The 25606-nt window shown below is 42.0% G+C and overlaps 1 protein-coding gene and 1 pseudogene across 1 annotated transcript; both read right to left on the reverse strand.

Moving 5' to 3' along the window:
- Nucleotides 1-6990: 6990 nt before the first annotated feature.
- Nucleotides 6991-19681, reverse strand: TMX1 (thioredoxin related transmembrane protein 1). The gene is made up of 8 exons (XM_062205141.1): nt 19441-19681; nt 16723-16838; nt 15100-15145; nt 13707-13835; nt 11830-11875; nt 11636-11737; nt 11474-11540; nt 6991-8577 (listed from the first exon to the last, which is right to left on the reverse strand). The coding sequence occupies exons 1-8, from the start codon at nt 19590-19592 to the stop codon at nt 8396-8398; spliced, it is 840 nt and encodes a 279-aa protein (XP_062061125.1). The 5' UTR covers nt 19593-19681; the 3' UTR covers nt 6991-8395.
- On the reverse strand, nt 16499-16610 carry LOC133770813 (small nucleolar RNA SNORA70; annotated as a pseudogene).
- Nucleotides 19682-25606: the final 5925 nt, after the last annotated feature.

The raw sequence follows: 25606 nt of genomic DNA on the forward strand, positions 1-25606 counted from the left end.
ACACCTCCCTTAGGATGTAGGCTATATGAAGAGATAGATGAGTCTGGGACTCATAATTTACAAGGCTTTAAAGCCCACCTGATTATTATCAAGCCCCTTCTGTCAGGTTCTATTTGCCTCTCAATCAGAAAACTTATTTGTAGCTTAGCACCTTTCTTAGGTTCTCTAATAACAACTGGGTCCTCTGTATCTAGCCCACTTGGGCCTCATTCCTTTGTAACCATAGCCTCTACTCTTCCACCAATGGCTCTACTCCCATCCTGTGTGTACTGATGGTCCTCTTCCCCACTTAATGCTGTATAATTGTTCAAAATTTCTCTACAGAAGGCATGGAAAGCCAAGATACCATGGAAAAGAAAAAAAGAAGAAGACCTAAATGAAAGATCTCTGTGAGTGAGATCCCAGTGGAAAGAACGGGGCCATCAAAGAAGGAGGTACCTTTCTCTGAAGGGAGGAGAGAACTTCCACTTTGACTGTGACCCTATCGGAACAAGATCAAAGTCAGCGAACTCTAAAGGCTTCCATAGCCCTGGCAACTCATGACTAGAGCCTAGGGAGATTACTGACACCATGAACAGGAGTGTCAAATTGTTAAGTCAGCAACAGGAGTCACTGTGTACTTACATCCCATGTGGGATCTGTCCTTAATGTGTTGTCTAATGTGCAGTGATGCTGTAACTAGTACTGAAACAGTATTTTTGCACTTTGTGTTTCTGCGTGGGTACAAACTGATGAGATCTTTGCTAATTACATACTGAATCGATCTTCTGTATATAAAGATAATTGGAAATGAAAAAAAAAACTGGTGTTAAATTGGAAATGGCATAGAAAATTAATTAATTTAAAAAAATATTATGTAGGATCTCTGTCTTTAATGTGCTGTACACTTTTATTTGGAGCTATAACTAGTACTCCAACAGTATTTTTTTTTTTTCACTTTGTGTTGCTATATGGGGGCAAACTGTTGAAATCGTTACCTAATATATACAAAACTGATCTTTTGTATAGAAAGAGAATTGAAAATGAATCATGATGTGATAGGAAGGGGAGAGGGAGCGGGAGGGGGGAGGGTTGTGGGTGGGAGGAAAGTTTTGGGAGGGGGAAGCCATTGTAACCCATAAGCTGTACTTTGGAAATTTATATTCATTAAATAAAAGTTTAATTAAAAAAAAAATTTCTCTACAGACAAACCCTGCTACCTGTAAAAGTTAAGTGGCTTTTTTCCCAGTCTTGGCTGGAATCAGTTTTAAGCCACATCCATTAAACTGTCCCCACAAGGGTCCAGAGACCTCCCTCCATTTCCTCTCCTCTATGAAATCCTCTCATTACCTGGTTAATGCTACTCTTTGGATCACTGGTTACTATTCTCACCCTGTCTTTTATACTACAGTGTCTAAGTGTTTACAGCAGGTTATAATGGAACAAAGGCCTTCAACAACCAGGCAGTCAACCAAATGCTGCTACAAGGATATACTCGGCTCCCTACCCAGGAGACAGCGGCCTGAGACATCGCCCCATGCCAGCAGGAAGTAGATCTAAAGACAGATCATTGCCCCTCTACCCCTCCTGGACTTTTTGGGACTAATATAGTCCTGTACAAACCCTGCTTTATAAAAAACAAAAGGGGGGAATGTTAGGAAACTGGTGCAGTTGTAGCCAGGTGGCCACATGGCCCAGCTACCTGAGCCAGGCTCCAACCCCATCCTAATAGGATTCGCTGCTCCTGCTTCCCTGCCCGCCCTCAGGCGAAGTTTTAAAGGGGCCTGTTCTGAACAGGTGCTCTCTTGGCTCTTGACTCTTCTCTCTTGGCTCTGCTCTCCTCTTCTCTGCTCTATCTTCTCTCCTTGCTAGCTCCTCTCCTCTCTCTCTCTCTTATACTCTCTCTCTCTTTCCCTTCGCCACCCCTTCACTCCGGTCTGTAGGGTGTTCCCCAATAAACCCTTTCCCTTAAAAAAAAAAAAAAAGACATCATTTTATGCAGTTTATATTCCCTTTGATTAAAAACCTACCAGAGGGGCCGGCGCCGTGGCTCACTTGGTTAATCCTGCACCTGCTACACTGGCATCCCATATGTGCGCTGGGTTCTAGTCCCGGCTGCTCCTCTTCCAGTCCAGCTCTCTGCTGTGGCCCAGGAAGGCAGTGGAGGATGGCCCAAGTGCTTGGGCCCCTGCACTCACATGGGAGACCAGAAGGAAGTACCTGGCTCCTGGTTTCGGATTGGCGTAACTCCAGCTATAGCAGCCATTTGGGGAGTGAACCAACGGAAGGAAGACCTTTCTGTCTCTCTAACTCTATCTGTCAAATAATAAATTAATTAATTAAAAAAAAATCAACCAGAAAGCTGAAGCTATTTCACAACGTGACCTCACATATAAACACTGGGCACAACTAGTTTTACATGCACTGTATCACTGACTCTTAGTCATTTGGCGTCTCCACCACTAAGGTGACAGTGCACACACACAAGGAGCAGAAAATCATATCCAAAAAAGCAATCACGTTGACAAGTATGCAAAAATAATCCCTTAAAAATAATTCATGTTACACAAGTTACAGGCTATTAAGCAATGTTTATTCAACTAGAATCCACATTAATAAACATCAGACTAAGAAAAATGCCAGACCATAAACATACCTCAGCCTTTCCTCCTTCCTCTCCAGAGACAGAATGGCAAAATGGTTCCTCCTCACCACCTCCAAACTTACACTGCTCCTCTTTTCAGAAGACTCAAGTTACTGTTTAAAATGATAAGAAATTTGCTCTAAATACAAAAAGATTTAAACAAGCCAAACAAGCCTCTTCTAGGCTCAAAGACTGATGTCAACACACACCACTTTCAGCTTCCAGGACTGTCTCTAATGCTTACAGAACATATTAGTGTAATAAACTATGAGCAAAAAGAAGTTCCTGAAAAGGCAAACCAGAGTCATTTATTACCCAGTATGTTTGCAGGAAATGTCTGATTTGGTTCATGAATTAGTTTCGACCACACGTAACATTTTTATTTCCTGACTTGGAACACCAGAGAGAAGTAACCCACAGCCTGAAGGAGGGGCAACTCAGATAATGCAACAAACATGGAACTGAGATAGGTTCAGCTAAATCACACCATGGTTCACAAACTCCAGAGAAGTAGACAGCAACACTCATACTTTAGATTTCAAGGAACTAAAATCCTTATTCAAAACAGGTAGTACAGAAAACTACCTCAGAAAAAGATGTCTAGAGGTAGCACAAATGCACCATGTCAGGCTTCGACTTTGCTTTTCTGGGATTCTCTGCACTCCTGTTTGCTGGCTTAATCCTCTGACTGGGTTGTCCACAAAATTCAATGCTGAACTCCAGAAGAAATAGAATTCTCTCTTTGATACCCATTTTTAAGTGATGCCCAGCATCTCACTGGGGCCAATCAGATCACAAGCCCATTAACCCGGTCATTCAATGGCCGGGATCAGCATGCATCCTTATAACCCCCAGTGATAACCAAAAACAGAGTCGGCTCCCTCAGAAGCACATGAACACAGATGGTGGAATTAAATCCTGGTCTCTGCTGTGAAGGATGGGACAGTGTTAGTAGTGACACAATCAAAGTACTGACTGTAAGGGCAATGGCTACAGCATTTTTCCTCTCTGCTCATCTCAGAAGAATGACACGGGGCTGGCACTGTGGCATACAGGGTAAAGCTACCACCTACAGTGCCGGCTGCTTCTCTTGTGATCCAGCTCTCTGCTATGGCCTGGGAAAGCAGTGAAAGATGGCCCAAGTGCCTGGGCCCCTGCACCTGTGTGTGAGACCCAGAAGCTCCTGGCTTCAGATCAGCTCAGCGCTGGCCGTTGTGGCGATCTGGGGAGTGAAGCAGCGGATGGAAGACTTTTCTTTCACTCTGTGTAACTCTTCCAAAAAAATAAATAAATCTTTAAAAAAAAAAAATGAGGACATTAGTTGGTGCCTAAAGACTTGTTTTACAAAAGTGAAAATCAGTGCTAAGTCTCCCCGACAAAGAATAGAGTTTGTCTCTCAAGAGCCTCAGGCTTCAAGGAATCAGGTTTTGCAGACAGTGTATGAATAAAGTGGTTATCTTGCTCAAGGTAGAAAAGAAACCTCAGAAGTCATTTTGTACTTTAAGGAGGACCAGACATGCACGGTCACTTGCTCAGTGTCACTCAGCCGTATGGTATAACAAACCTAAGAGAAATACTACAAAACAAGATGTGATCTACTGCCAAGGAATGGTAAAACTTTCTAAGGTTTGTGAAAAATCAGTTGTGGGACAGAAAGGATTAACGCTGACAGAATGTGAGGTATGTTGCTGGAACACATGACTTGTTATAGTTTTAGGAACATTAATTGGGGTAGACACGTAGCATATAGTTATCTGTATTAAAATTCTCAACCAAGACATATATAAAAGGTGCTTCAAAAATTGGCAGATAAAACATGAAATTAAAAGATAAAATTTATCTTGTTGCAAAAAATTTTGAAATGCAGTAAATTTTTTCACAATATACAATTTTCCATGAACATTTTATACTCCTCATATGTATTTCAAAAAATCTTGTATCAAAAGAAACTTTTAATTCCATTTTCCCATCAACTTTAAAAAAATTTATTTATTTGAAAGGCAGAGTTAGAGAGAGAGAAATCTATCGCTCCTCCATGTGCTGGTTCACTTCCCAAAAGGATGCAGTGACAGAGGGTGAGCCAGACTGGAGCCAGAGGCCAGGAGCTTCTTCCAGGTCTTCCATATACTTTATTAAAAGCATTGGAGCTAGGAAGATTCTAGAATGATTTACATTGCCTAAGTTATTCTTCAAACTGAAATATATATATATATGTTTCTTTATTCATTTGCAAGGCTGAGAGACAAAGAGAAGGGGGGAGAGAATCTTCCACCCATTGGTTCATCCCCAAATGCCCCCAACAGCCAGAGCTGGGCAAGGCAGAATCCTGGATTCAGGAACTTGATCCAAGTCTCCCACGTGGGTGGCAGGAACTCAAATATTTAGGCTGTCATCCGCTGCCTCCCAGAATGCATTAACAGGAAGCTGGTAGGAAGTAGAGGTGCCAGAACTCAAACCCCATTCCTATATGGTATACAGGCAACTCAAGTGGCAGACTAACCCACTGGACCACAATGCCTCTCCTTATATTTAAACTTAGTCTTAGATAAATCAAACCTCTACTTGAGCAATTTACTTCTAGTATTTTCATTTCTCTTATCTTCTATGAAAACAGGCCTAAAAGTAACATCACACGTAGCTAAGGGGGTAAAAAGGAGATACAAGCTGATTTCATTAACAGTGAAAACACTGATGTCACGAGTTGTAATCAATGAATAAAAATTATTTTTAAACAAAGAATATTTTAGACCCATTTAAGTGTGTAACCGTATTATCAAACTGGACTACAAAATTTCTAATTCAAATTTATTTAAAAGTTCCAAACAAAAACTGGTAGACATGCAGCACCAACATATTGCATATACAATACCAACATCTACAAGAATGCTCAACTCAAAAAACTACTTTGAGAATACTACCACTCAGTAAGACCACTCACTCAAATTCCAAGTCACAACAATAATCTACTAATAAAAAGACCTAAAACAAAAGCAATTTATTTAAGAACTCTAACTTAAAATTATGGGGATGAATCAGAATGTCCTAGCTAACCCTGAAGTTAAAATTCATCCAAAAATGTTACTCTCATCATAACTACATCCAGACCCCGGACTTAGTGCATCTTTGATTCACTTGGTTGAGTAATGACACAACCAGCTCGAGAAAACTGCTTTCAAAAGCATCAGTTACTGTAACAACTGCATACAATAACCAAGCCACAAGTCTGCAAATACTATTTATGGCTTCTAAATAGCATTCACTGCTATATTCTGATAAGAGTGGAATTTCTAGACCAAAATAGAGATGGCTGAATCTTCAGTACTTACACTGAAGAAAAGTGGCAAGACTGGGAATTTGAATGGTTCAAGAGTCCACCTTAGCTCCTAGCCTGTTCACCTCAGAGATATTTAACTATCTTAGAGTAGTTATAAGAACTAAATGAATTCTAAGAAACACCTGTCAAATCTACCAATAGATACAACAATGTGTTGTACCTGTTAGACAAACACAAAAGTCTTCATGAAATTTTTTTGCAGTCTTGCTAATAAATCATTAAGTATTCACACAAAATGTGGTAGAACACTGCATTTACTGCTACATACCAGATTTTTAAAAAATTCAGTGGTGGAACTTAATAGTTACACAGGGTGAATGAGCAAGAATTCTCCAGGATTTAGCTCACTGCATCTTATTCCTGAACCATTTGTAAATGTAGATGGCGTCAACAGAAAACTTACTAGGATATCTCCTATAACAATCTTTCAGAACTAAGAGATCCATATTTTATGCAACATCAAGTATTTTCTAATTAGAGCCCTGAAAATGTCATATGTAACACTACCAGAAAAAAGAATGCTTGGTAACAGCATTATTTCCTCCATCACTGTAAGTAACATGAGGATTCCAACCTTTCAATTATACACGTTAAGTATACACACAAGGTTCAGAAAGTTCATAGAAAAATGGAACTGCAAATTAAGATTATTTTGGTGTAGAAGTTTTGCAATCCAGGTATAGTTTTTCCATCATATGCATTTTCCATGCATTTTTTGAAGAACCCTTGTAGGCAAGATTTCAAAAAATTTTCACAATAATACATGTATCTTTTAGTTCCATATTCTATGAACATTTTGAAGTATTACCATACAGTGACACACACTATTTATCTGAACATCGTTAAATACAAAGCAACCAAGCATACTTTCAAGTATGTGACAAGAAACTGTACGGGTCTTCATTATCTTTGAAGTACTTAGAAAAGTTTAATTCATGCTCACAATGTTTTTCTAAGGCATTGCAATTGTGTGCAATTCGAACTCCTCAGTGGTAAATATTCAGTATGCTAAAGAAGAGACCTCTGAAGAAACTTGTGCTTTACGACACAGTAAGTTTAATGAATTCAGCAGCAAGAGGGTCTAGAAAAAAGGGAACATGACAGAAATCGTTCATTACATAATGGTCAGGTGATTCAGAGTGTTTCCGGTTTGCTTCCCCTTCTTGCGGCTGACGGTCTATCACACTCCTCTTACTCCATAGTGCAACGTGTGTGCTCACTCATAAAGGAATGAAAATAAATGACACATTCCACCACACTGACTGCCCCATGTGAAGTGTCATGTAGTGTTACCAGCAGAATAAGAAGTCTGTCTTTTTAAAAACACAAAGAAAGTTGTAACTTTAAAACATCAAGCATACATTGACTATGAAACCAATTAAGACTTATCTGTACACAAGGGCAAACTTTTACCGAAAACATGTACTAAAAGATGCTTTTTCCTGAGTAGAATGCATACTTTATTTTATATCAAATTAAGCTGCAGTGAATTTTCAAAATGTGAAACACCAAGGCTTTTCCACATCAAATAAAAATCAGGAATGTTCACCTTCCATAACCATAAAACAGAAAAGAAAAATTAAAAGACACTTTTATCAAGAGTGACATAAAAGTGAAAAAAGTGGCCAAAATTATCGACAATTCAACTTGATGGCTCCCTCAGTAAATTTCAGTTTGAAACAACAGAAAAGAATTATTCACCCACAGTAAATACAACAGTGATACTGTTCACATCATTCAATTTGAAAAAGGTGACCCTTGGCCACCAAGAAAATAAAACACACACAGAGGGAACAAAAGCAGCCATCAACTTTTGTGAGAACTGAGAAAGTTATCAGGGACTTAGAAAAACCTCTGTGATCAGTAGTAGCATTTCCTCTATTACCATGTGTAGAAAACTGTAATTAAAGTAGTTATTATTAGTTGCATAATCTAAAAATATGAGATTTTGGATCATGTCTCTAAAAAGACCAGAACTGTTATTGAAATACACATTTCTTGAGACAACGGGCAAAGTTCCCATTTATGGGAAATATGTTCTTTTTTTTCACACAGTGAAACTGAGAAAAATTATATCAAGTGAGAAATCTTTTTTCTCTAACGTAAGGATCTTAAATACTCCATAATGTAATACTTGAGAAACATAACTTTTCAGCTCAGACTTCAAACAGGTAATTATAAAATAAACACACAAATCTTATTGCTTGGCACTAGATTTTTCCAAAATGTAAAAACTGTTGAAACCACCATACTGTCCTTAAATCATACTTCAAGTTTTTATAACTAGTGCTTTTATTTTCTGAAGACTGCTCAATTAATGACAAACTAGACTGGACCCTGCATTATACAAGCAAGTCACAGTTCACTTCAAACCAAAAGAAATGATCCATCTTCAGTTTCTGCCGAAATCGTAGTACTGAGAGAGGTATCAAAATGAACTAGGACTGATCTGCGGCCTGCGAGGGGCCCACCGCACGCTGTCTTAGGGCATCTGCCTGTACAAAGTCTGTCTTTGCTCCCCCTCCATTTTTGGCTTCCTCTTCTGAAACATCTTCCTCATCAGCTTCTTGTTCTTCTTCCACTTTTTTCAAAGGTTGAGAAAATTCTGGCAATGATTTCTCTTAAAAAAAAAAAAAGACCACGAACGTGTTTTTATTAATAGATTTTTTTTACAGTAAAATAAATATACAATAATGAATCACATGTCCATACATTGCTTTGACATTTATTTATATTTGGATTTTCAGAAGGAAATTCTAAAATTTTGCCAGTTTCACTGAAGAGTGTTTCTGATGAAGTGTTAAACTATTTTTTAAAAGTTAATTAGTAACAATAACATGCACAAACCTTATTATTTACTTAATGTGAAGGGCAGTGAGACAGAGGTCCCCCACCTGTTAATTCACCCCCCAACCACTTACAACAGCCAGGTGAGGGCCAAGCCAAACTCAGCAGCTGAGAACTCAACCCTGGTCTCTCACATGGGTGACAGACTCAAGTACTTGAGCCATCACCACTTGCGGCCTCCCTGCGTGCACATGAGCAGGAAGTCCGACTGGGACTGGACCCAGGCACTCCAATCTAGCTCCAGCTGGCATCCTGACTACTCGCCAAACACTTGCCCCAAAACGTACAAATCTCAAGTGCTCAGCTCAAGGAATACTGAACTAGGTACACACCCATACCTGTTCTGTTTTCTTACAGGTTCAGGAGTTCGTGACTTAAGCTTATAGCCTATCATGTTACTGAGACACAGCAGACAGAATTGGGCTAAAGAGCTTTTCTCTTTTCAGTGATCCCAGACTGCCCCTAATCCAGCAAACCTGAAGGAGAGTGGTCAGGGGATGGAGGTAAGACAGAAAAAATGACAGAAAGCATTTACCATAGAGGACAATCCCTCTTTTGGTTGGGTTATCAATCCCTGCCTATGCCATAGCCCATGTGGTTTTAGCAAGTACCACAGCTCACAGAGGTGAATCTCCCCCCAAAATGTTTGTGTCGCCCAAGAACAACTGAGCAATGTCTACAGTTTATTTTTGGCTGGCACATCTTGGGAAGAATACTGCAGAACATACAATATGAACACTATTAAGAATTATCCAGTCCTGGCCAGCACTGCGGCTCACTAGGCTAATCCTCTGCCTGTGGGGCAGGCACCCTGGGTTCTAGTCTCGGTTGGGGCGCCAGTTTCTGTCCTGGTTGCTCCTCTTCCAGTCCAGCTCTCTGTTGTGGCCCAGGAAGGCAGTGGAGGATGGCCCAAGTGCTTGGGCCCTGCACCCGCATGGAAGACCAGGAGGAAGCACCTGGCTCCTGCCTTCGGATCGGCACAGCGCGCTGGTTGTAGCGGTCATTTGGGGGGTGAGCCAACGGAAGGAAGACCTTTCTCTCTCTCTCTCTCTCTCACTGTCTAACTCTGCCTGTAAAAAAAAAAAATTATCCAGCCCAAAACGCCATTCTTGTGGAGGTTGATAATGCTTGTTTACAGTACTTGTCCTCAAGGTGAGCCCTTTACATAAGTGGGATTTTTTTTTTTTTTTGGACAGGCAGAGTGGATAGTGAGAGAGAGAGACAGAGAGAAAGGTCTTCCTTTTTGCCGTTGGTTCACCCTCCAATGGCCGCTGCGGCCAGCACATCTCGCTGATCCGAAGCCAGGAGCCAGGTGCTTCTCCTGGTCTCCCATGCGGGTGCAGGGCCCAAGGACTTGGACCATCCTCCACTGCCTTCCCAGGCCATAGCAGAGAGCTGGCCTGGAAGAGGGGCAACTGGGATAGAATCCGGCGCCCCGACCGAGACTAGAACCCGGTGTGCCGGCGCCGCAAGGCGGAGAATTAGGCTGTTAAGCCACAGCACCGGCCCACGTAAGTGGGATTTCTACAAAAATATCTACAAAATATATTTCTACAAAAGATAGATAGGGTTAGGAGGAAAATGGATTTCCTTCTAACTCTTGGATTGTGAGTTATGCCTTTTTATAACTATCTATGCTGACTATAAGAGCCAACCTTAGAAAAATATAACCAGGGGGCCAGCATTGTGGTGTAGCAGGTAAGTCCAATGCCTGTAGTGCCAGCATCCCATATGGGCAGCCAGTTCAAGTCCCAGCTGCTCCACTTCTGATCCAGCTCCCTGCTGACGCACCTGAAAGAGCAACAAAGGATGGCCCGAAGACTTGAGCCCCTGCATACACGTGAAAGACCCAGAAGAAGCTCCTGGCTCCTGACTTAAGCTGGTCCAGCTCCAGTTGTTGCAGTCATTTGGGGAGTGAACCAGTAGGTGGAAGATCTCTCTTTCTAACTCTGCCTTTCAAATAAATAAATAATCTTTAAAAAAGGGAAAAGAGAAATGTAAGGAGAACTGAGCAATTCAGGAACACAGAGCATCTTAACAACAACATTTAAGCCCCAAAGATACAGTCAACTCTGCCCTCACTCTTCCTTGCTATAAGAACCAATAAATTCTCATTTTGTCTCACAAGAGATAGAGTTGGGTTTCTATCCCTTTCAATTCAAAACTTAAGGAAGCCAATCACTAATCCTGGAAAAATAACAAGTGGTCTGTTATAGAAGCAGCAGTATCATGTTGAAATCTGAATTAGGGGCAGGTTAAGATGCCACCTGGGATGCTCACACCCATATCAAAGTGCCTGGGTTCAAGTCCTCTCTCCACTTCCACTTCCAGCTGCCTGCTAATGTGCACCCTGGGCAGCACGGGTGAAAGCTCAAGTACTTGGGTCCCTGTCACCCACGGAGGTAACCCAGACTGAGTTAAAGACACTTCCAGTTCCACCTTCCTGCTAATGCACACCCTGGGAAAGAGCAGGTGATGGTTCAAGTATCTGGGTCCCTGTCATCTAAATGGGAGCTCTAGATGGAGTTCTGGGTCGCTGGCTTCCACCTGCCCCAAGCTTAATTGTCATAAGGATTTGGACAGTACAGTAGATGGATGATCTCTCTCTATTGGTGTGTCTGTGTCATTACCTTTCAAATAAAATTATGAAATACTTAAAATATGCTTACTTGAAGGGTAGGGCTGTGGTCTGCGTCGTTTTGAAGGACAAAGGCAATCAGCTAAAAATATCATGCACTGCAAAAACACATGTAAGAATATATGATACAGCAACTATATTATCGTATTTTAAAATATTTTTCTCCCTAGTATTCTAAAAATTAAGTACTTACAAGTCCTAACAACAGTCCTGAAAGCAGTGTTGCTAAAGCAAAAACTGTATATGATCCCCAAACCGGCAATCCAAGGTCTTCAATAAAATAGTTATGACAAGTCTAAAACCAAAAGAAAAAAAACCTGAAAATCTGTATTTTTTAAAAGTTGGTGTTAAAAATGCTCAAGATGGAAATAATATTTTAGTCCATACCCTGATATACATAGATAGCTGAAAGAGTGCTGACATACTACTCATCCTGAAATAAAAAATAAGAGATCAATAAAAAACTGATTTAGACACACAAATTGTCCACATTAATATAGTCTATTCTTTACCCTGTAATGTTCCCCAAAAGACAGAATTTTTGGATGTTAATTAAGTAGTGACACATCACTTATTTCACACCTGTAATAAAGCAGATTCATTAAAATTGTTTCTGAATTGTTATCACAATCTGATATCCTCATAAATAAAGTACTGGATATTTCTCTTTCCTTTCCTACTGTTTTGAGAGTAATCTTCATGTAATTATTTCTGAATGCAGAGTAACAGGTTACAAACACTATGAAATCAGGTGGAAATGGCAATTCTAGTCACTCCTAAAAACCTCTAAAGACTGAGTAGAAAAGGAAGCCTAGGAAGCCTTCCTACCCAAGAATTATCCTTTTATTAAAATTAACGAAAATTTACAGTAGTGTTAGCTTGGCATATTATGATATGCTAGTTACATAGGGAATAAATGCTGTCATGAATAAAAATAATTCAGGTTTAAAACAGCAGTTAAAAAAAAGGCACGCTACAAAAATAGTAACGGCTTGTGGGATCCCATCGGTTTCCTCTCTAGCAAAAAGTGCTGGTAGGGTTGCCAACTAGCCAAAGGATGGCCTGACCCAAGTGCCAATCCCTAGGACAGGTAAATGTGCTGAGGAATGAATTCAAACTGCCAATTAAAAAGGCACACACTCATGTCCTGAGGATTCAGCAGAGATTTAAAAGCAACTACCTTCTTGAACCAAAGAAGAGTAAAAGGTTCAGTTATGAGATGAGATAGCAAAGATCAAAAATCAGTTACATTTTAAGATCAGCATAGAAAGGCACTTTCTATTATTTAAAAGGTTAAGTGGGAATAGGAACAGGGAACTGAAACATGGCCCTACTCTATTCTGCACCACGTAATTCATATCCAGAGTAATAGGTTCCCTTAACTGAGTTGGCCACAGTGGTTCAATGGGTAATTTCTGACAGCTGAAACACAATTCAAACGTTTTGTCAAAAAGAGGGGTATGAAAGGAAAAGATGCTAAACTACTTCTCCCACACAGAATCCACAGCATATTTCCATTATATAGCAGGGGCTCCAACTCCAAATGTTCCAAGGGCAACTGTGGTTAAGGGGACAAGAAGAGACAGCTTAGCCAAACAGGGATAAGTGCACGGTGAACACGCCTAACATCATTATTCCCAGAGGTCTCTCAAATGAGTGAGGGGTCTTGTACCCCCACAGCAGAGCCAGACACATGCTTGCCATTTCCAATCTTTACCACTCTACAGTAAACTGCTATGGAGAAATCTACCTACCATCAAGAATCCACAAATTTCAATGGTCAGTGATACCATTAGGATCATCGTTCATCCACACTATTCACAGAAGTTGTCAGACAAGTAGAATAATCAACCAAACATAATTCAATAACTTACATCAAGAATTTAACTCTAAAGGTAACTAGAATAGGTAAATGTTTGAGCTTTTTCCTTTCTAATTAGCACACTTTACCCATTATATTACTCATACTCTCGGGGGATTATTTAGGTGTCTGATGACAATTATGACCAAAGCTACAAAGCAAAAAAATTCCTGAAAAGCTATTCAACTGAATTCTATAGAATGCTTCCTTCCAGCTTAACAAGTATGACCTGTGTCAACAAGCATATATATACATAGCTGACTGCTAGGGTCATATCAAACACCCAAAAAACCCCGAGTGTACCTTAAAAGCACAAGAAAAACTGAGTATGAATGTTTCACTGACATCATCATCCGCTCCAATTAATTCTGAAATAGGTAAGAAAAAAGTCCCTCCTACTTACAGAACAGAACCAGGACCAAACCATGATGAAACAGGCTCAATGCTCTTCCACTCTTTCTCACTTATGAAATTTATAAAGTCCTTCTTGCTCCTTGGCCCCTGATAGCGCCTAAATTCACCATCTTTACAACTAAAGAGGGTCAGAATTAAATTATTAATCAGCATGGAGTAGTAAATTTTGTTTTTTCTATTTCTACAACTTACTTTACAGTCAATCCTAATATTCAAAAGCATTAGCAATGAATAAGTAAACAAATAATAATTACCTATTCATGACAACTCAGCATCAAATTTAATTCAATAAGGCTATATACATATATATATATATATATATATATTTTTTTTTTTTTTTGACAGGCAGAGTGGACAGTGAGAATGAGAGAGAGAGAGAGAAAAGTCTTCCTTTTACCGTTGGTTCACCCTCCAATGGCTGCTGCGGCTGGCGCACCACGCTGATCCGAAGGCAGGAGCCAGGTGCCTCTCCTGGTCTCCCATGGGGTGCAGGGCCCAAGGACCTGGGCCATCCTCCACTGCACTCCCGGGCCACAGCAGAGAGCTGGACTGGAAGAGGAGCAACCAGGACAGAAACTGGCGCCCCAACCGAGACTAGAACCCAGGGTGCCTGCCCCACAGGCAGAGGATTAGCCTAATGAGCCACGGCGCCGGCCTATATAAGACTATATTTTTAAAAACTCATAAGCTTTAAGATTTTATTGCGCTTTTCCAAATAAAACTACTAAACACAATATATAGATAAATCTCAGAAAATCAATTTGAAGTCTGATCTGCAATGAACATATTAAAGGTACTACTATAGGGGCCGGCAGCAGAAGATGGCCAAGTCCTTGGGCCCCTGCACCCACGTGGGACACCTGGAAGAAGCTCTTGGCTCCTGGCTTCAGATTGGGCCAGCTCTGACCACTATGCCCATCTGGGGCATGAACCACCAGATAGAAGAGTTCTCTCCCTCTGCCTCTCAGTAACTCTGCTTTTCAAATAAATAAATAAATCTTTAAAAAAAAAAAGTTTTACTTTCAAGGTTTCACCCAGGAATCACTCCACCTGATAGTGCTTTCTCCTTTACCCAGCTTTTTGCAGCAATCACTACTAGTCTGGGCTCATAATCACTGACTATGATAAATCAAAACCATGCCAGTTCCTGTGAACACCACCTTCCCAAAGCACTTCGGCTCTGAGAATGTGGACTATTTCATTTATCATCCGTCTATTTAAAAGCTTCCAGGGCAACAGTAGGAACAAAGCAAAGCCTGTGAAATATCTGCCAAATATAATAAGATTACTTCGGCTCCTCAAACATGATTCAAGCCAGAGCCCTATTATTCTGATTACACTAATGCTTCCTTCTCCATAACAGAAAATCTTCAAATACTCACTGATATATAGTAGGAAGGGCAGTTATGATAAACCGTCCACTCAGTCCTGCAAACAGTGAAGAACAAATAGGTTTTATATGGGCCAATTGCCACTTAATGGTTGATTTTTAATCATTTAAATACTAGTAGGAAATATTAAAATTGCACATAAAATAGTTGAATTTTGTAATAAGCAATGAAAAATATGAATTATTTTCTTAAAGCCATTAGTGGAAACATAACACTGCTGACTATTATCTCAACTAAAATGTGAGGATGAATACTGAAGACATTCATGAATATAAACACAACTGCTGTTATAAAGACTACTAGTGATGAATCGTGGACAGCACAACTTGATTTCTGAGGATGCTCAAGTCCCTTAAGTAAAACTGCACAGTTTTACACATGACCCACACATATCCTCCCATACACTGTAAACCATCTTTATGACAGTTACAATGCCAATGTTATGAAATACAATGTCAATGATACAATGTCAATGTTATGAAAATAGTTGTTATACTGCACTGTTCAGAGAATCCTGACCAAGACAAAAGTCTGTACATGTTCAGTATAGATGTTATTCTTGTTCCCCTTCAACCCCCAAATATTGTCCATACTTGGTTGGCTGAACCTATCCTCAGATGCAGAACCCGGATATGGAAGTCTGACTACATTAAGACCTTAGAAGGGTCTAAAGTCAAATGAAACTGCACTTTAAATTCAAGAATCAAAGGCAGTTTAAGGTGTTGTTAGAAACAGAAAGGACTGTGAACATTTCATAAAACAGGCAATAACGACAGCAGCCAACAATTATAAACCACGTGTCAAGCACTGTGAACTAAGATTTAACCTTGTGTCCTTCAGGTTTCTTACTTAGAAACTGAGAACATTATATATCTCACAGAGTTGTGCAGGAATTAAATAATCAATGCTAGACATGTGAGAGTACTATAATGAGAATATGCTCAAGAAATATTACCTGCTACTATCATCTGGGATGGGGTAGCTAAGAAGTTAAGTTTACTGGGACCACCAAAAACAGGTAAGATGTGGCTCCCTGAAAAGGAACATCATTAAAGGCAGTACTGGCCACTTGTGCAGGGAGCCAAGTCAGGACTGACCCAACAGAGGGCTTCACAATGAAGAGGCCATACCCTCAAATTATGGGTGGTAATTGTGGAACTCAATTTCAGAGATGGTCTTCTCTGTACAGGGAAAGTGACCTGCACTCTAAAAAGAAACTCAGCCACTCTCAGTACTCTCAAACTTGGTTTGCATGCAAACGATGCCCTGGTTATTGTCCACCTCAATACAATGTTCTAGGATTTCTCAAAGGCATCTTACATGCTAACCTAGGGCTTGTGATACAAACCAAAGACCAGAGACAGTTACGTGGGCCAGAATGGGGAGTGGGTGATATCTCCAAGGTACCACGGTGTACCATGCACCAAAAAGGAGCTGCTTTTCACAGCCACTGCAAACTGAGCCCCCCAGGGAAGTAGGTTAGCGGGCTCAGCTAGCTGCAGACCATTATGTCTTAAATCTAATGAAGGGTGGAGTTAAAACCACGTAATGCAGAAAATATGATGAATGTATCAACCCAATGTGCCAACAAACAAAGCCACACACTTTCAGTACCTGTCTGCTCCGTGACATCTACTTTTCCAACATTCACTTCAAGATCTTCTCCCCATTCAGCAAAACTTTCCCATTCTGGTTGAAGATTCTGACAAGCAGGACACCATGGAGCATAACTAGGGAATGTAATTTTTTTAAAAAAAAAGTTACACAAGCTAATGATCATTCATTCTGTAATGAAAACTTTAAAATGTGTAACTTGTGAAGCATATTTAATAGTAAAAACACTCAAGAAAGCAAAATGGTTAATTTCAAACAAAAGAGTTCTAAATGTGGGTCAACAAATCTAGAAATCAAGAAGCACGCGCTAATGATGCTGACTACATAAAAGTAATTCCAAGAATAAGTTCCTAGGACTCAAGTGCTTTTTCATAGGCAAATCAGCTTTTTTAATAGCCTTTGGATTTTTCTACTGAAATGCAGCCACTAGAAGTGCAAAGTCAAATTTGGTGTTCACCAATTCTAATGATTTTACAAGGCAAAGTCACAAATGCAAAGTGTTGGAAAAACAGGAAGTGCCTTTAGGCTGTGCTGAAGAAGGAAGCCCTCACTCCATCTTAAGGCCACAACCATCACTCAGCAAGACTGCCAGAAAGGATGCCAGCCCACCCTGGCAGGCTATTCATTTATAAAAGAAGCCAGAGATCTGCATTTCTCTGTAGAAGCATTATTTCAAATCTTAACCCACACCCAAAACTAAGGCCAAACTGAAACTCTTTGGCCCAGTTAGGTAAACCATTTCATAGAAAAAAGAATTCTAAGGCCAAACACATTAGCAATTTAATTACTGCTCTGCTATTGTCTTCTCAGGCCCTGATTTTCCCCAGGAATTTATTTTTCCACTTCACTTGTATGAAGTCTTGGAATTTGCTCCCACCATACACCTTTTCCATGGAACCAAGAAGAATAAAGCTTATCGCTGTTACACACAAATACAGCTTCTGTTCTTCACATTTTGACAGATTTTAGGAAAAATCACACTCCCAAAAGAGCACTGCAGAACAAACTAGTACTATACTAAACAATAAACTGTGTTGCAACAAAACAACCTTACAACACAGTTTCTAATCAAAAATGAAGCTACTGAAGATGATTCACCTGCAACTAAGTGAAGACTATCCGGACTATTACATTCTTTCTTTTTAAAGTTCATTTTGTTTCTTTGTGTTTTTTAAAGGCCTATTGTCAGAATTTCTAGCAAAGGAAAAATAGAAAACCACAATACTATCATTTCTGACAGACACACTAATTTGGGCTTAGCTAATATTCAGTGTTTGTGAGTTTTGTTCCCATTAATGCTTCTTCTGTCTGCTACGTTTATAGAGTTTGACCAAGTGACTTGAATGATCCTTGCATATAAATTCTTAGTCACTATTGCTTAATATGTTGCCCATAATGCTATGACAAAACAAAGTTGTCACTCGCTGTATTTCCTTTTCCTCTAGCTTCAATGGTACCTGAACTGAACTTTGAAGTTGTAGACCACATGCATCCCAAAATCATTTCTCCTGTCTTACCCTTCCGAAGTTTCATGAGTTTCTCCCCTTTTTCTTTAACTACCTCAAGGAGTTACTCATTTGGCTTTCTGCGATCTCCATTTCCACCTACATCCAAAACTGGTAACCCTGGGTAGATCCATGATACAGGCACTCACTCGCTTGACTGGTGTTAAACAAGGGGGTGTTCCAGTAACCCTACTCTCCATGTCTCCTCTGGAGACCCACATAAAGCTCCCGGAGCAGCATCTGGACAGGTTAACTAAGGTATTTAGGCAGCTAAAAAATGTAGGAAGTAACACCTGTCATAGAGAACGTGGCGAGAATTAATAAGATCTGCGCAGGTGCTTATCAGTGTGCAGCAGTTATGCAGTAAGGTTTTGTTCACTAGTATCGACAGGTGTATGGATAACATCAACACCGCCAACTAAGCATGGAAAGCAAGGGCGGTCATTTCCTATCGCTGCAGGCCATTCAAATGGAATCCCTCACAAACACATGATTTTGTTAGAACTCGTAACCACCTAGCACTCCTGAAAATTTACAATAATCACCCTGATGTATTAACTTTATACTTCAATGCAGTAACAAAGGCCTAGGCGTTGCAACTTCAGGCATTCTCTACACTGCAAAAACCCCTGAAAGGAAAAACGAGAGTGGAGTGAAAAACACGGGGCAAAAAGGGGAAACGGAGACTTTAGAATAACCCAGCTGGAGTTTTGCTCAGCATTTGCAGTGTTTACACAACAAAAACATCACGCTTAATTAAACACAACCTCAAATCCCAACGCTCTACGCGAACTATCGCTCGGCATTCTCCGTGAGCCCAGTCTGGAAGCCCGTGCGGGACCGTTCTCAAACCAACCACGCACGGAAACCCGGCAGGACCGCCGCCCGCCCGCCGTCCCCACCCCGTCCTCCAAGCCACCAGGAAACGCTGCACGGAGCGTCGAAGCCCTCGGGCGCAGCACAGCGCGGGAAGGGACCCCAGGGCGCTGCAGCGGGAACTTCATGCTCCCAGGTAAGCGCCGAGCAGGGGGGGTGGCACCAAGCCGGGGGCGGATTCCAGGAGTTGGAGGGGTCGGGGACAGTGGCGGGCGCGGTTCCGGGGAACCCAGGCCCCCGCTGAGGGGCGCGGGCGCCAAGCCGCGGTCCAGGCTCGGCTGTAGGACCCCGGCCGGTGCGGCGGGTCAGGGGCCCGGGACCGCAGCCCCGAACTCACAATTCTATCATCCACTCTCCTTCCAGCAACTCTCTCCAGTTCTCGTCGGTGATGACGCGCACGTCGCTCCTCCGCCCGTAAGTGCAGGGAGCCCCCCAAAGCAACAGCACCGAGACTGTCAGGGGAAGCACGGGACTCCCGGGGGGCGCCATGTCGGACGCTCGCCCACCTCACCGACAGCGCGGCGGCCCCCACCTCCCCGCAGTGGCTCTCACTTCCGCCCTCGCCGGTCTGCGCCTGCGCACTACGGCGCGGCGGGGCGCGCGATCCGAATGCGCATGACGGCGCCCTGGGCTCGCGCCGACGCGTAGTGCGCATGACAGAAAGCGGCCTCCGCCCACCTACTGGAGTGCCCCAGTCTTGTGGCGAGGACGAGAGCCCGGAGGGGGCGTGGCGTGGGGAGGGGCGGGGCTTCGCCGAAGATGGGTTTTTAAAAGTCGCCTCCAGGATTTTGGCGCCAAAAGGTTGCTCTAGCCAACTGGTGGGTTAGCACGAAATCAGTTTCCAGTTAAATTTCACCTGTTTTTGGAAATTTTTGTTGTGCTGCTGATGGATGTAGATAGGAGTCGGAATATTGGTTCACCCCTGGGTGATTGTGCACTGGGAAAGTGCAGAGGGCCCCTTAGCGGGTGCTCTTTGTATTTGCTTCCTTGGTGGGAACAGGGGTTACACGTGTTATATATTTCTGTTAGGCCGTCACAAAGCACACCAAACACCGGAGTAAGGGAAAGGGCTTATTGGGGAAATCCAGCAGACTGGAGGGAAGGGGCGAAAGAGGAAGAGGAGAGAAAGAGGAGAGGGGAGTGAGAGAGAAGAGGCTAGAGAGTGAGCAGGCGAGAAGAGAGAAGCCAAGAGAGCAGGAGAGAAGAGCCAAGAGAGCCACGTGTTCAGGAACAGGCCCTTTTAAAACTTTGCTGGAGGGCGGGCAGGGAAGCAGAGCAGCGAATCCCATTAGGATGGGGGGTGGGGCTGACACCTGGCTTCCAGCAATGGCAGCGGGAACTGGGAACCGGGGCCTAGGATGTAAATCAGGGTGTAGATCGCACCGTACATAAAACTGCGCCAGTTTCCTAACACGGGCGTGAGCACATGTAGAAAAACGTTTGTACATTTTAAGATCAGTACGCTTTATGCACTTTGAGGTGTACCCCTGAATTTAAATAAGAAACTTGGAATAGAGATGGTAGATTAGAACTTCAAAACGGCAGAAGACACAGGCTTGTTCCATGTGCAGTGCCCACGTCGGCCAAATGCAAACAGTAAATTCCAGTAGGCCCATGTACCACCCTCCAGTGGATGGAGCCCTGGAATCTGCATTCTAGCTAGACCGCCTGCAGCATTGCTGCTTTATTGTTTTGCCTTTTGAGGGTTGGAGGGGGGTGCTCTGGTTTTTTGCTTTCCTCACTGGCTGCTCCTTGTCAGACTTCCTCACCTTGCCCTCCAGTACTGCCTGCCAGATACTGGCATGATGCTTCAGGATGTGCTACTGCTTCTGTGGTCCCCTCTCTTCATGTGGACTCACACCAGATAACCTCATCCTGGCTTTAAAAGCCTTCCATACGCCTGTCATCTGGGAACTACAGACGTTGTATATTGAACTCCTTGCTGGTTAGCTTTTGCATATTTAATAAGCAGCTCAAATATCACAAGACCAACACCCCACACACACACTGCGGAAAAAAAAAAAGTGAGAATTCTCGATTCTCCCTGTGCTAGTCTTCTATCTCAGTAAAGACCCCTCAGGTCTACCTGGTTGCTCCAGCCAAAAATTTATGTATTGATTCTTTTTTTTTTTAATTTATTTTTTATTTATTGGAGAGGCAGGGTTAGAGAAAGAAGAGAGATCTTCCATCTGCTCGTTCACTCCCCAAATAGATGAAACGGCTGTTGCTGGGGCAGGCTGAAGCCAGGAGCCCAGAGCTTCCTCCTGGTCTTCCACGTGGGTGCAGGAGCCCAAGCACTTGAACCATCTTCCACTGCTTTCCCAGGCATATCAGCAGGGAGCTGGATTGGATAGCAGCCAGGAGGCATCAGCATTGCAGGCAGTGACTTAACCTGCTAAACCACAGCGCTGGCCCATACATGCTGATTCTTTATTGTTTTCTTCTTTCACCCCCTCCCCCAGTACTTCATTAGCAAGACCTAAAAACTCCAAAACATATCCTGAGTCTGGCCACCAATTTCCATCTCCACAGCCAACATCCTAGTCCCAGGTTCTATCAGCCAGCTCTTGCCTTGAGTATGAGAATTTTCTAACTGAGCGTGTATCCCCCTCTCTTCTCTAAATAAGATTGAATCATCTATCCTCATTTTTGAAAGATTTTATTCAGAGGAGCAGAGATTTCCCATCCTCTGGTTTACCCTACAAATGCCCTCAACAACTAGGGCCGGGCCAGGCCAAAGCCAGAAGCCAGAAACTCAGTCCAAGTCTCCCACACAGGTGGCAAGCACCCAGCTGACTCCCTGACCCTTTGCCAGCTGCTACCCACGGTGTACATTAGTAGAAGGCTGGAATCAGGACCTGAGAGTGAAACCCAGGCACTCCAATAGGATGCAATTCATAACCAGCATCTTAATGATGAGACTCAATCACTGACCTGACACTATGCTTTAACAGTCAGAAGTATGTTCATACACCCTCACTCCAGGTGCTTTGTTGTAAGGGATGAACTAGCAAGTTGGACTTTTTCCAGCATGTTTGTGAAAAGAATTGTAGGTATGTTCACAATTACTGATGAAATAGAAGAACAATGTCATCTCATAGACAGCATATTAAAATATGGTACCTCTTATACAATCAAAAGGTTTTCTAATTGGAGTTTGCAAGATAAATCTTTTGACATTGCCTAGTTAGTGACAGTAGGAAACTAGCACTAAAATAGAAACAAAACACAGCTGGAGAAACATGGGGCCATGTGTCATCGAGAGAGGACACAGCTCTGCAGACTACCTCCCAGCTCCTAAGGCCAAGATTAGAAAGATTAATTATTCTGCTCTCCCATCTCAATGCAGAAAAGCAAAAGTGAGAGTCATTCTAAATTTATGAGGTTGGCTTTAAAACTTAACTTTAAAGAAGTTTATTAAATATTTTATACAGTTCTTATTCATGGATAAAATATTTAAATCTAGTTAGAGAAAAATCTAAGTGTTCAAAGGGGTCTTATCATGTGAAACTCTAAATTAAAATTAATAAAGAAAGGTTTCACTCTGTGAACGTTAACTAATCACAAGGAAGATGAAGCACAATGAAAGCTAAGCTGTAGACAGTAGACTGAAATTCTGGAGTCTGGCAAATTTCAGAAGCAGAAAGAAGTGTGTGCACCTGTCATTAAAATCTCTGAGACAAGTGGTAGCTCTCCCTACACAGATGGCCCGGTGCTCAGAAGGGTTCTGTAAATGATGCAGAACCAGGATGACAAGAAATGCTTGAGCTAGACCAGAACCGAGATGGTTATCTGAGCATGCCTGGCAGTAAGCAGTCTTTCCTCCCTGTGACTGTTGGCAGCTAACGAAAACCAATATTGCATAATAATTTACATTTACATATTATGTTAATTAAAATAGATAAATATCAAATGTTAGGCTTACAGTTAATACAACACTTGCTTATAATTGTCACTTTGAATCTCAATAATTATAGACAATAACTACTTGTTTGAAAAAATTAAAGGCCAAAGTTAGATGTTTTAAAATTTAACAGACCTAGTTTCTGTGATTATTTTAAAATTTACTGTTGATGGTGAAATGGTCATTTTTCCATTCATTATTGTTTATAGCTGTTGTCTGTATTCCCACTAAACTAGGGTCTTTTTGCTTTAAAAATTTTTTTAAATAAAATTTAACAGATGTATAAAAATTGTATGAATTTATAGATACTATGTGATGTTTCTTTATATATGTAAACATTGTACAATGTCCAGTCAGGGTAAATATATTTGTCCTTTCAAGCATTTAACATTTCTTTATAGTAAAAACATTAAAAAAAATCCTATCTTCTAGTTTTTTTCTTTACATAGAGACACATATCATAAATTAAATTATCTATCTTCACCTGCTGTCACCACAGCCCAAGAACTTCTCGCTGCTGTCTACCCACATCCCAGTACCCATCAGTCTAGCTTTCCCAGCCAGTCGCTCTCCACTCAGCCTCCCCAACCTCTGATAACTGCAATTACATTGTTAACTTCCACAAGAGCATCAATTTTTTAAGACACCACATATCCGTGGGATCATGTGGTATTCATCTGTCTGTGCCTGGCTTACCTCACTTAACCATTCCATCCATGTTGTTACAAAAGAAAGGATTTCATCCTTATGGCTGAGTAATATTCCATTGATATGCGTCCACGTTTTTTTATCCACTGCTCAGTGGCTGGACGCTTAGGTTGCTTCCATTTCCTGGTCACTGTGAATACTGCTGCAATAAACACGGCAGTGCAGGTGTCTCTGCGGCTGCTGGATTTCATTGCCCTCGGATAGAGCCCCAGAAGAGGTGCTTTAGGTTTCTAATGTTTTCATTCCACATAACACTAGGACCCAATAGGCCGAGGGGCATTGTTTTCAGAAAAGCCTAGTGCATTAGTTGGCTACTGCTGCCTCATGTTAGCCTGAGACTTAGTAACTTGAAGCAACAATAAACCTTCTCTCTCTCCATTTCTGTACATCGGGAGTGGCTTAATTCCTGGTGGTTCTGGCTCAGAGTGTTTTGTGATGCTGTCTGAAAGCGCTGCCAGTGCTGGAGGATCTGCTCCCAACATGGCTTCCATATGATGAGTTGGTGGTGGGAGACTTCCACTCCCATCTGCGTGGGCTTCTCCCAGAGTGCATGAGGTCTTCTTCATGACTGGTTTCCATCCAACAAAGCAGGACAGAAGCACACTGTCCCTTACGACTTGGCCTCTGCAGCAGCTCTCCATTAGTCTCTTCCAGTATCCTATTGGTCTTAATGTTGTCAGCCTTGCTCATTGCCAGGGAGAACACACAGGAGTATGATAGGTACAGACAAGGGTACACTGGCTACCACACCCAGCAACTCCATGCCGATGGTCATGGTGGTTTAGGTCTGGTGGCTGAGAACCTGCTTCTGGAATCACACAGACCAGTGTTCCAATTCTGACTGCACTACCTACTCTGTCTTCCATTTCCTAATCTGCTATGTGGAAAGGTTGGCCTCATCTCACAAGTTTGCTATAATAAGAAAATGAGTTAGCACACGCGCAATGGTACGTTCTGTCCCACCGTGTTCTTTTGCAGCTCAAAATCCTCTAGTAGCTTCCCATCAAGAGTTGGAGATTTACTGGCGTACTGGAACCTGATGGCTGAGGTTTGGATATCAGTTTGGGTGGCCCTCAAAGGTCCATGTAGTAAAGGCTTGGAGCCCAAGGTCTTGTGTTCATAGTCCTCAGAGTGGTAACTTGATCCAGTTATTGTGTTTAGAGGCTGGGTCCTTGGAAAGTGGCTAGCTTGGATGCGGTTGTTAGAGTGGGGCCCCATGACCCAGTCAGGTGGCTTCCCAAGGAGAAACACAGTCATACGTGCTCTCTCATGCCACGTGATGCTCTGTGCTGTCTCAGGGCTGTGCCAGCAAGAGCACTGTCAGCAGATGCTGAACCAATGGGGCCACCCAATCTTGGACTGTGAACCTCCAAAACCATAAGCCAGAATAAACCTCTTTCCTTCATAAGGAGCTTGTCTTAAGTATTTTGCTGTATTAATGAAAAGCTGACTAATACACTGATCTGACAACTGACTGCTGCTCTGACCTGGTTCCTTCTCACTATCTTCCTCACTCTTCCCCGAATATTGGTCTCTTTGTTATTATTTAAATCCTCTAAACTCTTTTACTTCAGAAACTTGCTGTTCCCTCTGCCTGAAATGTTTTTCCCTCTATTCACAGCCCAGTGGCCCACTGTATTCAGATCGCTACATAACTGTTACCTCCTCAGAGATTTTCTCTGGCTTCTTTCCTTTATCCTTTGTGTGTCTTTTATTCACAGCATATATGACTACTTGGCATTGCATTATGTATCCATTTGATGACTTTGATTATTGTGGCTGTCCCTGGTGGTGTCAGTTCCACCACCATAACCTTAGTGATAGACAGACAGACAGACAGACATATAGACTCCTGGCTCTGTGGACAAGGACAAGAGGGCCCCTCTACTCT

The sequence above is a fragment of the Lepus europaeus genome, chromosome 11, assembly GCF_033115175.1.
Source record: "Lepus europaeus isolate LE1 chromosome 11, mLepTim1.pri, whole genome shotgun sequence".
NCBI lineage: Eukaryota > Metazoa > Chordata > Mammalia > Lagomorpha > Leporidae > Lepus > Lepus europaeus.